We start from the raw sequence: 13366 nt of genomic DNA on the forward strand, positions 1-13366 counted from the left end.
TACAATTATTCAATCACTGTGAAAATGTACATAACATACGTATCAGCATATACAACACTTTATTCTTCATATACTCGGCGACGGAGACACCATGACGAGACAGACCGCGCCGAGTCCCGCGGCAGCCCTGCCTGCTGCCGGCAGCCCGGCCGCGGGACGGGGACGGGGGTCCCGGGGCGAGCCCAGCGGCTCGGACCTCGCCAGGCTGCAAGGAGGCGCGTGCCGCTGCCAACCAGTTTGCGTTCGGCGTGTTTGAAGGTTACCCCCCAGCTCGGATCAGCTGAACGTCAGTTGATGCCGGCCAAGGGGCCGTCTCAGCGGTGCTGGCAGTGGGGGGCGGCTGGGCTTCTCCCCGACGGGTACCGCAGCTCACAGGTTGGGTCAGAGATTACCCGTAGCTGCAAAAGCAGCTGTAGCAACAAGATCATCAATTTTCCCCAATGACAGACAAATGTGTTTCCATTCATCATTAGATATTATTTTCCCCCCCCCCCCCCCAAGAATAGTTTCAACATATTCATCAGACAGTGTGTTCTTACAAAAGCAACTTCTTTCCTATTTGAAAAAAAAAATAAAAAAAAAAAAAAAAAAAAAAAGGAATTCACTTCTGCACAACGTGTGATCCACAGGCCACCTCCAGCTTCACAACAAACAGGGAACGGCAGCAACCTCAGCAGGATGGTGCTCAGGGGGTATTTTTCCAGGCATCAGTGGTCCCCCCTAGCCCTCCCTCACCCCTCCCGGCACAGCCCTGCAGCCTCGGGGGTGGGGAAGGCCAGGGGCTCCCGGGGAGCAGGGATGGGGCCCTGGGCCAGCACAGGGTGGGTTCACCCCCCTGGTCCCCAGCCCCGGGGCTGCTCCAGCTGAGGCCCTCCTTACGCTCGGGAAGAATTACAGGTGGTTGCTGCTCTCCTGGATAAACAGGGGATAAACGGGAGAGCAGAACAAGTTTGCCTGAGGGAAACCAACAGATCCCAGCTATTTTTCCTAACCAAATCTGAGGACAGGTTTAAGTTATTAAACAAGCACAATAATTACATCTGGACAACACACCCCCCCCCCAACACCCTCCTCCCCCCTCCAGTCCCTGCAGCCTTGAACGTTTTTGCATGGCCAGTTTCGATGCAATAGGAAAAAAACCAAGAGAGGCTGCGATTTGCCCAGGAGCCCTGAACTCATCTCCAGTGACACAGAGGGACAGTGACAGGAGTAGCAAAACATTCAGGAGTGGGGCGAGCTGGCGGAGCCAGGCCCGCTCCCCGGCTCTCCCCTCGGCCCCGCAGAGCGAGGACGATGCCCCGCACTCAGCATCCCTGGCTGCAGCCCGGGTCAGCCCAGAAATCTGGTGTTTAAACGATTTTCTTGGAGGCATAAGGGTTTACTGACCTCTTTAATGCCCCCTTTTAATACAGAATTATTTCACATTCCTTCTCGGCTGCACTTTTATTCAGAGTGGCAAGGAATGTTTCCTCTGGGTAAATTAGAGAAATGTTTTTGGTTTTTTTTTTTTTTTTTTTCTTTCTTCCTTTTCAGTTAGCATCTATTTTTCATCTAAAACGCCAGGCTGGTGTTGGCAGCTCCTCAGGCAGAGGGCAACGCTCAGCAGAAATTAACAGCTGGCGTTTTCCAGGCAGCTGGGGATGATGGTGATGGTGGGGTGCCCCGGGACGGGGGGCACCCACACTCCCCATCCCCGCGATGGGCACGGGGGGGAGCCGGGGCCCTTCCTGGCGGAGGTGGGTGCAGACGATGGGGCAACGTGGGGCCGTGTCCCTGCGAGGCCGAAAGGATCTGGCAGACGGGGCATGGCAGGCTCTGTCACTCAGCAAACACAGACGAGAAGCTTCCCCCCTCCAAGAAAAACCAACCAGAGCTGACAAAAACAGGTAGCATCAGAATGAACTCGGCTGAACAGTTACAGAAAATCCAGTTACTCCCGCAGCCCCACGCCAGCCCCTTTCGTCTTTGCTTGTGTTACAATAAAATACACATTTGGGGAAAAAACAAAAAACAAAAAACAAAAAAAACAAAAAAAACATAAATAAATGACAGCAGTAACAGTAGGCAGGCAGGAAACACTGCAGGAACAGAAATAACATATCCCTGAAAAATGGGCTCAAACTCCAGAACAGAGGGGAAAATCCCCAGTTCACTTTCCAGAGGGATGCAGGACATCACGTTAATGCATGGATGGGAGCTGAATGAGGTAGTCATCAACACCAGCGAGGGAAGTGTCACAAATTTCATTAGACGACCGTTTTTTGTCGGTTCTTTCCCAATTCCCGGCCTCAGCAAGTGACAGGGGAAACAGACTGACTGCGGACCTGTCTCGGACCAGCTGCGGCTTCAGGCAGGATCAATTTGCCCTGAAGAAACAAATGGCTGGAGCTTAATTTTCTTTTGAGGATAATAATGACTGGAGCTTGTTTTCTTGTTGACATTTTTAATTTAAATAAATCAAAGTAACAAATATTTTATCATGATATGTAGACCTAGAAAGACTATTTCTCTAGAAACCACTAATCTCAACTTGCTGGTACAGCAAACATTGGCAAGAGCTATATATTTTCCCTTCCATAATCAATTTTAAATTCTAGGAAATATTATTTAGGGTAGGAAAATCTGTTTGGTGAAGGGTTAATAATAATAATAATATCAATAATAATAATAACAATAATAACAATAATAATAATAATCTAACTGAAATCCTCCTACCTTACTCACACCTCACTGAGGAATTATCACTGTGAGAGAAAAGAGCTGTGAAACCCCTTCCCTCTCTCCCTTCTACAAATGGCTATTAAAGTAGCTCAATTTTAAAATCAATTTTATATGAGTAAATTTGTACCCACACAAAAAAGTCCTTAATTATGAGAAAAAATAATGAATATCTTTCATTTTTTCTCCATTAAGAAGGCACATTAATTGAATTAGTACCGTTGTTACATATCACCTGTCTGCCCCTAAATTAACATCACTCTTGCTCGTTCCATACTTATCTATGATGCAGGGATAGAAAGAAATCAGAACAGTCCCAAATCCACGCCATGATGACATACCAGCACACGCCTACTTGGCATAATCATGACTGGGAACTGCTGACTTGGAAGTGTGTGTCTGTCTGGGAAGGTAACGTAGCTCTCTTTAAATAATTCCATCACTTTGACTCGGAGATGACTGGAGACGGGGGGATATCTAAATCTGGGAACTGGGAAAAAAACAAACCAAACCAAAGCAAACATCTTCTGGGAAAACTTTCCATGCATTGCCTTGAAATTCTGCAAAAGAAACGGACAAGGGAAAAAGTTCGACACAGTGCATCCGACAATTGCAATCCAGGCAGGATTTTCCCCAAAACGTCTTCCCGTAACGGCCTGTCACTGCCCTGCAAGAGCCGGGGCGGCTGCAGGCGATGGTGGGGGCTGGGAGAAGCGCTTGCTCCACCAGGTCTGAAAACTGCAGGTTCCCCAAAGTTTAACTAAGATGATTCGTGATTTTTTTATTTTTTTTTTTAATTTTTTTATTTTTTTAAGCTTGAAAGCCTTTTGCCATCACTAGACATACAGTAATTTTCAATATCAAATACAATAATAGTACAGATAAGCATGTGACAGCAAAAGGATTCATAAATGCAGGGGTGTCCATAGCAAAATAGCAACATCTTAAAATACAAACAACCTTGTGTTGAGCGAATATTAAAACTCACCCGACTGTCATGCTGAACAGCCGCACACAAGAAATGGCCGCTATTTTGTCTAGACTCCAAAACTGCCGGGGTGATTACTGAAGATGTCCGAATAAGGAATTTGCCATTCAATTCTTTCCAGGAATGGAAATTTATCTTCGTTTTCAGATAGAAAAATATATAAACTCCGAGGAGGGGATACCGAGCGCTCCTGAGGACCGGGGGGGGGGGGGGTCTCGCCTCTGCCCCCCCGCCACCCACCGCCTCCCGGCAAAAGCAAAACACCCGCTACTTTGCTCCGGCTGCACACCCCTGCTGCCTGTTGAGACAAGTGGGATTGTCACATTAACGATAGCTTCATTTATAAACAATACATTTAGGGAAAGCTTTTAAATACAGCAATCTGTGAACCATTGGTAAGCGATAAAAACAATCTGCGCTGGGAGTCGTGCGGTCCCTCATCCTCCTCCTCCTCCTCCTCTTCCTCCTCCTCCTCCTCCCTCTTCATCTCGCCAGGTGCTGCTCAGAGGATGATGTCTTTTAGTCTCCGGGCGCCGGGCGAGTCCTTTTCCCGGCGTTCCTGCAGGAGCGGGTTGCCCTCCTGCCCGCCGCTCTCGCTGTCCGCCCCCCGGGGCTCTGCCTCGGTCGGCCGGGAAGGGCCACTGTTCCCAAAGGGCTCCCGTTCCCGGTTGCCGGCGCAGTGCCCGGCACCGTAGGGTGCCGCCGGCTTGCCGGACAAAGGGCTCTTCAGGTGGAGGGGCGAGGTGACGGGGCTGACGGCCTCGCAGCCGTTGCCGGCCTCGCGGACGGCGCCGCTCACCTTGGGGCTGCCGGCGGCCGGGGTCCACCGTTCTTTTGCCTTTGGGGTTGGCGGGCCGCTCGTCGGCGAGGGGCTCGCCGCCCTCCTTGCCGAAGGTGGCGAAGGTCCTTTTTGTGCTGCAGTCTGCGTAAGGCTCGGCGTCCACCGCCGTCGCCTCGATGGAGAGGGCGATGACGTTCCTGCCGCGCTCGGGGGACTTGGCGCGGCTGGGGACGGCGCCGCGGGGCATCCAGCACCGGTCCGAGTGGCCCAGGATGCGGCACTCCTCCCTGCAATGAAATCCTTCGCTCTGATCTGCGTGGAGAAAACACAAGGGACGGTGAAGGGCTGGGGGGGGGGGGAAGCGGGGAGCCCGGCCGGGGGTGCCCGCCACCCCCCAGCCTGCCCCACCGCTCCCCAAGCCGCGGTTATCCCTCCCCAAGCAGCACTCGTTTGGAAGGCAAGGCTCGCCGGAGGGATTTTTACAGCCACTTCTCCGCTGCTCTAAAGGCTGGAGTGTAATTTCCAACAGGTTGTGTGTCACCTGCCGCCGCCAGACCCGCATCCCGGGGAAAGGAGTTACAGCCACGAATCCGTCACGGCGGGTCCGGCCCAGGTGCCGAGCCGCTCGCAGTCAGCACTTTCCGGGCTTAGTAACCAGTGCTAAAAGCCACCATGTTTTAAGCTTGGCTTGACGCAACATTTAAGCTTGACTTTTTGCAGCAGGGGGAAGGGAGCAGAGGGAGGAGGGTGGTTTCTTTCTTTTTTTTTTTTTTTTTTTTTTTTTTTTCTTTTCTGGCATGTATGTGTGTTTTAACTTTTTGCTTAATCCCCACTGACCTCTCACCAAACAGAGGCTTTATAAATCTCCCAAACCGCCCACTCCACTGAAGATTAAATGTGTCATTCCCAGCGCTGGGGCTTTATTCATACGAGAGCGATAAAGATCCCTTCTCTCAACTTGGGGCCGTCCCAACACCACTTTAGAGGGCTGAAATATGGAGCGGTGGTTTAACCCTTTCCAAGGACCCTCCGTGCCCAGGTCTGAGCACTCCCAGGCAGGTTAAACCCTCGAGCCCAGTGCTTGCCGGCACCCCCGCGCTGCCAGCCGACCCCAGGGGACTGCACGGCCTCAACCCCCATCGCGGACGGACAAACTGGGGCGCAGGGAAGCAGCCAGGCTCAGCCAAGTGCAAACCTGGAAACCAAATCCAGGAGTCTCGAGATCCTCAGCCATTTGCTGAGCTTTCCACCGTGGTTCCTGCTCAACACCGCAGGCTCCCGGCCGCTTTTCAGTCTTGGCTTATGACTTTTAATTCATTTGATAAGAACTTCTAATAGCAGCTAGCCCTTGTAAGCACAACCTCGCCCTATGCAAAGACACAGCTGCTTCCTATCGTTACCTATATACACACAAAGCAGCAATAAAGCAGTAATGCCATTACCTACACAAGACCGCACTCGGTCGGTGCCGGTTTGATGGATTGAAGCCTGCAAAGGTGCAGACTCAGCCTGGGTTTGCTTCCCGTCCATCTGCAAACCGTTCATTCTGATGCGTTGTACATCTGTGTTCGTAACCTCCGCTCCTCAGACACATTGGTATTTCCACCACATTCGAGCACTAGGGCGGCTGATAAAAATTCTCAGCACATAACACAATGCACCAAAATATGAGCAGCTTAACACTTACAGAGAATAAACGAGTAAAAGGCAGACCTCAAAAAAAAAAAAAAAAAAAAAAAAGGAATTTTTTTTTTAAAGGAGAAGAAGCCAATTAGTTGAAAAATCTATGGGTAAAACATTAGCTTTTTCTCTACGTCACAGCAGCTACCTGGTGGTGAGGAGCGTGGCGCCGGGTGGCTGTGTAGGAGGTCTGGGTGTTGGCAGCCACCTTTACAGCAGTTTGAGAGAAGGATGCTCTGAGCCTTACATGCAGAACAACCTGCACCAAGATCTAAAAGCCCATGCTCTTACACTTTGATTCTCGTACTTTCAAGTACTTGAGCAAAACAGAAAAAAAAAAAAAAAAAAAAAAAGAAAAAATGCCCAGAAAGTATTGCTGTCTGCCTATTTATCCACAGCTTAACTTCAAAAGGGTGCTACAGGCATACAAAGTTGTGTAGTCTGGCTGTGATAGCGAAAGACTTGGTGATGGCTGGAGGGGCTACAGAAATATCTTGGGTTCTCATCCCCGATGAGACACTGATTTATTGTGCTGTGTGACCTTGGGCGCGCCGCTGGAGCACGCGTCACTTCAGTCTCTCCACAAGCACGAAACGCCGGGTCGGGGCGCGCGCTGGGCTGGCTGCTCCAGCGCAGGGAGGCACGGGGGGGGCTGCTGCTCCTCACCCCCCCCCGGCATCACGGCTCAGCCCCGCACCCACGGGACCACCACAGCCGAGGCAACCCGCGCTCCGGACGGAGCACGGGCGGGTTTGTCTCGCCTTGAGCCATTTATTCCAACCTGGCACATTTTACAGATAAAAACAAATGGAGGGCTTCACCGATTACTGCCCTGCAAGTGGATATTCCTCAAACCCTAGAAAGGGACCCGTGCTTTAAGAGCGGTTTTATTAAAGACTGCTGGCACGGTGCCTATCTGCTGGGGAGAGGATCAGCTTTGGACACCAAGATGCTCGTCTACAAGGCGCACCGGTGGCAGCTGAAATGCGGGCAGGAGAAGCGAAGAAAAGCATTGCACTAAATTCTGCTGTTTTGATCTTTTATGTTATGAAAGGAACATAACAAGCAGGAAAGACGCCGTGCTGACAGGCAGAGGGGCAGGAGTCACCACCCAGCCACAGGCCTGAAGCCAACAGGGAGCTCTGTGGCACATTCTGCCTCCCTGCTCCTGTCTCTACCACGCAGCTCAGCTTTGGTCTGCAGAGACCACGTCCCGCAGCCAGAGACCATCCTGCTCTCGGGGACAACATGCACCCAGGTTGCCCAGACCAGCCCTGGCCTGGCAGCAGACCCCGAGGCCAGCACAGAGCCCTGAGCAGCAGCCGCTCCTCCATAGCAGAATGAGGATCTTCAGCTACCCACCCAGCACTGCCCCTTGCAGCTACGGCCAGCTCACCCAGCCTTAACAGCACCCAGGATGGCCATTCACATCCACAGGCTCTTTATTGTCCCATTCTGTCTTGTTTTTTACCACTTTAACAATCGGGAATAGGACAACAGGAAATTCTTTTACAGCCCTAGCCCTGCCCCAGTCGATGCGACTGTTACTGTCCGCACTAAAAAACGTTCTTAACGCAAGGAGCGAAGCCCAGGTAATAACCACCGCGCCACGCACGAGATGACGAGTGGCAGGCAGCCAAAACAATGCAGCTCCCCACCTCCGCGCACCGACGGCAGGGCTTGAGCAAGCTGGCGTGAAACTCCTGCCCGACGGGGAGGGAACAGCGGAGGGGCAGCGCCGGGCGGGCAACGCCACGGCTTCGGCGCTGCTTCGCAGGAGCCGTGGAGCGAACGCCTCACCCCAGGAGTCCCCGGGGAGCCCGACCGCCCCGCTGCCTGCAGGAGCCCAGTGCAGCGGGGTGGCGAGGACAGCCCGGGGAAGGGGAACACCACAGCCCGGGGAAGGGGAACACACACCACAGCCCGGGGAAGGGGAACACACACCACAGCCTGGGGAAGGGGAACACACACCACAGCCTGGGGAAGGGGAACACCACAGCCTGGGAAAGGGGAACACCACAGCCCGGGGAAGGGGAACACCACAGCCCGGGGAAGGGGAACACCACAGCCCGGGGAAGGGGAACACACACCACAGCCTGGGGAAGGGGAACACCACAGCCCGGGGAAGGGGAACACCACAGCCTGGGGAAGGGGAACACCACAGCCTGGGGAAGGGGAACACACACCACAGCCCGGGGAAGGGGAACACCACAGCCCAGGGAAGGGGAACACACACCACAGCCTGGGGAAGGGGAACACACACCACAGCCCGGGGAAGGGGAACACACACCACAGCCCGGGGAAGGGGAACACCACAGCCTGGGAAAGGGGAACACACACCACAGCCCGGGGAAGGGGAACACCACAGCCCAGGGAAGGGGAACACACACCACAGCCCAGGGAAGGGGAACACACACCACAGCCTGGGGAAGGGGAACACCACAGCCCGGGGAAGGGGAACACCACAGCCCGGGGAAGGGGAACACCACAGCCTGGGGAAGGGGAACACACACCACAGCCCTGGGGAAGGGGAACACACACCACAGCCCGGGGAAGGGGAACACACACCACAGCCCGGGGCTCTGCCAGGCTTTCTAACGAGCCGAGCACATTGCACACACGCTGTGGGGAGAGTCCCATTGCAAATCCGGCGGTGAGGACAGCCGTGTCACCCGCAGGCTGCCCGGGGAGGTGCTGAGCAGCTCGCCTGAGCGCAGGTGCCATGCCAGGGGTGATGGCTGTGCAGTCTGGCACACGACGTGTGCGGGTCCCGCAGCAGCAACGGCCGGTTTTTCAGCCAGTCCGCCTTCGCCCAGCACCAATCCAGAAGCTCGTTTCAGAGCACCTTAGGGCAGGGCCGCTTTTAAAATGTTCCCCAGGTACAAAACGCCCTGGCAGAAGCCTGGCCATCAAGAGGTAAGCAGTTATCCTGAAGTCAGGCTTGGCAGAAAACATGTGTCATTGCTAAACGTAAGCTCTTACACAGCAAATATGAAATCAAATAAGCCCAACGTCCACCCCTGGAATAAACACGCTCCTCAAAGCATAGCAAAATACAATCTGAGCTCCAGACTTCAAACCTGCTCTACTTGCACCTCGGGGGACCGGCACAAAGGCGACTAATAAGGAGCCCCAGGCAGCCCCCCGCACTGCCCGGGGCGTCTGAGCCAGAGAGACAACGGCACCCGCGGCTCCTCTGCGGGCGGACAGACACACAGCCGTCACGGCGGGCGGGAACGGGCCCTGGGGACAACGGCACGGTGACACAAGCGGCGGGGAGGTGACATGAATCACTGGGGCTGCCCGAATTCCTGGGGCCGAGCGCCCTGCTGCCTGCCCAGCCGAGAGCCTCGGCACTTCCCAATCCCACCGTGAAAGCTCGCGGCCAGAGAAGGAGGGAGACGGGATGGATGCTCGAGAGCTGGACGCCAAGAGGAGCCCAGGAGGAGCTGGCAGAGGACATGGGGTGGGAACTGGAGCAGCAGAGCCTCCAGCTCCTCCCTGCACGGCGCCTTCTCTCGTTAAAAGGAAAGATTAACGAACGTCCAGGGCGTGCAAGTGCTTTCAGCCTCCAATTCAAAACCTGCGTACCTGCGGCAGAGCAACGTGAAGCCGGTGTGCAAGGCGCCCGTTCAGCTCTCAGAGCAATTGAATTATCTCCAGTGGAATCGCAGCGCTGGCCAAAGAGACAAAGTTAAATCGTAGCAAGGTGCAAGTGCCTGGGAATGTAATATTCCTGATAAATGGCCAGATGACATGTGCTGTTATACAATCTAAGGTGCAATTTGGGCGATGACAATAGTCCCCGGAGTTTCCATTTTCAAACAGCCGCTCAGTTCAATCCAATCCATGTCAGAGCAGCTTTGCCGAGGTGAGTAAGTAGAGCTCATTTGTGCTATTACATGGGGAGCAAGGAAGAGGAGGGGAGAGTTGCTTGAAAATGAAAAATACGAAAGAAAAGGCCGGCTGGAAGAATCGCAGCCTGGCTGGGACGTGCACGGGGCGGGGGGTGCACGGGTGAGCATCGTGCCGAGCGGCTGTAGCCCAAAAGCCCCAGCCCCGTGCCCGTCCCTGGGCCAGGACCACAGGTAGCCTCGTGCAGGAGCCTGGCTTTATCTCCTCATTTTGGTGTTTCTTCAGCAACCGTATGATTATACTGTAATCACGATGACACTGCTCCTGGGTACGGCAAACAGCACGATCATTAAAAAATTCATTTCAAAATCTTCCTGGAAGCTAATAAATTTTACAGCAGTTTCAATCCTTTCTCATTGCAACAAAGAAAAGCTTAGTTCCAGACAAATTAAAAGTAAATTGATTGCCTTAGGGGAATCTATTCAAATATCACTTTTCCATGTTAGAAATCTCTTCCTGAAACAAGAAGAGGAGAGCCAGGGAGAGCCATCACGGGAACGATGTGGAAAAGCAAATCATTAAATCTCAGTTCATGAAACTAACGGCTGGGGGGGGGGGGGGGGAGGGGAAGGGGACATGGGGTGGGAAATCAAACTTAAAATAAAATGCAAATGTCTCACTGGGGTGCGGGCCTAACATTTGTGACGGAATTTATGAATAATAAATATGAATAAATAGTAAACATGAAGGGATCAAACACTGCTGTTGATGTTTACTCATGGTTAGCCATCTTTCATGGACAATGCGCAACTGCATTATTTAACACTCCTCTTCCAGCTACTTTGGGGCTTATTTTCAACTCCAGCACCTTCATTTTCTCGGGGAAGCATGCCACGAGGCGCGAGGCGTGTCCCCCAGCCCCCGTGCAGCACCCAGCACCCTCGGCACGCCGGCAGAGCCCCCCTCCCCTCCACCCCACCCCACCCCGCCAGGAGCGGATGTTCCCGGCTCGGGAGCAGCCAGCCACCGCATTACACTCCAGATAAAATAATAAGCTCGAGCCAAATACAAACAGTCCCCAGCCATGGCTCATCATTTGCTTGTAAATTAAGACTCTGCACCTCTCCCTTATCTTCTGTAATAGCACAATATCAGGAAACAAGAGGTGGGGAATAGTGTATTATGTTTTTGACCTATGGGCTTTTACAGAGCCTTCTTCGCCTCTCCTAATAAGAAATCTCCAGTCTATGCAGAAATGTAATCCTGGCGTGGCTTCCCTTGCACAATGCTCAGAGGATACTAATAACCAGGGACAGTGACAAATGCTCTTTACCACAACGAGGAGCCTTTCTTTTCCCCTCTTTCGCCATTGTTCAGGATTTATGAAAGCTAAAAAATGCTGTATTTTTAATCCTGGATTGTCTGTCCCGACACAGGAGGTCAACAGTGCTTGGCCAAAGCAAATGCCTGCAAGGAATTATTTTAACAAAACAAAGGATGTGAATTAGATTAATTTATCAGGCAATTGGTGATAGGGACCCAGAGCTGAACGCAGCTCACGGGCAGCGCTTCTGTGGTGGTCAACGGGGAGACGCGACGGGGCTTGCTCCCAGCTGCTGCAGACACACACAGCTCCCGGGAAGCGCCGAGGACCCGCGCTGATTTACACCATCTGGGGGGGTTGGCCCCTTTACCTCTTCCCCTGCTCTACATTTCCATTAACAATGCCCTCCCTTCCGCAGAACGCTCCCCGTATCCCGAGTGAAGGCTGACACGCCGACACACCTGGGGTGCCCGGCTGGCTACACACCGGAGGGCTGAGGATGGATCTGATATAAAAGATTCTCTCCAGAAAAATGCCTTCGCGGGCACGCCGAAGCCGTCGGGATGAGAAGGTGGCTGTGGGCAGGCGGGTGATCACCCGAAGCAAGAGGAGCTGGTGCCTGGGCAGGCCGTGCACTACGGCCGAGTCAGACCCAGGAGGTATTATGGCCTGGGATGCAATTTAATGCTGGCTGCCCCACTTCATCCGGGACCGCGGGCCAATCCCCACCTCATTCACGAGGCAAAATTAATTCCTTTTCAGCGGGCCGGCAGAACACACCATTTAAACTCCAATTAATCCTCTTCTTAAGCGGTCCGTAGAGCTCGTGCTGGCCCCTGGGCGGCAGGGATTTCACCTCCGAAACTCCGCTACTCACACCTTGATACAGGGCTCATTAGTGTCCTAACTGATGTTAGAATGCCGGATCCGGCCCTCGGAGAGGAGCGCGCTCCGGGATCCGACAGACCTTTTCCATCTCAAACCATTACGGCTCCGTAATTCGTAGGCACAGCTCCCATTAATGCTAATGGGGGTTACTGTGCTGCCTGCACGAGTGCAGAATACAACCCTCTGACTTCATTACTGGAATTCAATTTCATTAACACTGGATACAGAGGGATTGTCCTAAATACACTCTTTCTTATATTTTTTTCATGTTAATGTAACCATTTGAGTATATTATACCCTGCAGAGATGGAAACATTTCTAGTCTGTTTAAACACATTTCCCACAATTGGGAGCAAAACTTTGTCTCCGTTTATGCCTTTGACACCAGCTGCCTTCCATTTAATGGGACTTTAGTCGCTAAAACAAATTAATCCGAAGGTTACTTTTCTCCGCTATTGTCAAATCCAAAACAGACAAATTCACTTATTCTGTAGGGGCAACGTGGGACCAGCCAAGCAGCCACATTCCAACGCAGCAATAAATCGCATTATTACCCGGGTCCCATTCAAAATTAGGCGTTGCTCAGAAAACAGCTACTTGAGGATTCTGATAAAAATCCAACGAAACCGAAATGACAGTTGGGGGAGGTAAGAAGCAATTCCCGGCTGCTCGAACCGCGCCAGCTCCTGGCCCGGCGCCCGCCGGAGCAGCATCCCTGCCCTCGCTGCAGCCGAACTGACGTACAGCCCCCGGGGGGGCCCGTGGCGAACGTGTTACCGCAACCAGCACCTCCCTTGGCCGGGACGAAGCAGAACGACCCATCCTCCTCCTCTCCCCACAGGGAGGCGGAGGGCCAGGGTGCCGGCAGGATCGGGGATGCAGGCGAGACCCCTTCCCCCCGCACAGCTGCCCAGCGCGGCTCCCCCTTCCCTGCGAGGGTTCTGGAGCTTCCACCCAGTGAGTGAGAAATAAAGAAGCCGAGGTTATAAACGCTGATACATAATTTACTCCTATTATCAAGATTAAACACATCTTTGCATGCTTAGCATAAAACAAGTGCCTTTCCCCAGATTTCTCAAGGACATGCATAAACTTCATTATTATCTAAATAATCAAAAGAGTATTTCAATAG

General features: G+C 52.9%; 1 protein-coding gene across 1 annotated transcript in view; it reads right to left on the reverse strand.

Moving 5' to 3' along the window:
* Positions 1-564: 564 nt before the first annotated feature.
* Positions 565-13366, reverse strand: part of PCDH19 (protocadherin 19) — a 58925-nt gene continuing 46123 nt past the window's right edge. Inside the window, 2 exon segments of the mRNA XM_042807253.1 lie at positions 565-4526; positions 4528-4799. Coding sequence (XP_042663187.1) covers positions 4209-4526; positions 4528-4799 — 590 coding nt within the window. The 3' untranslated portion in view covers positions 565-4208.

Source organism: Tyto alba, unplaced genomic scaffold, assembly GCF_018691265.1.
Source record: "Tyto alba isolate M040663 unplaced genomic scaffold, T.alba_DEE_v4.0 Super-Scaffold_5, whole genome shotgun sequence".
Taxonomy (NCBI): Eukaryota; Metazoa; Chordata; class Aves; order Strigiformes; family Tytonidae; genus Tyto; species Tyto alba.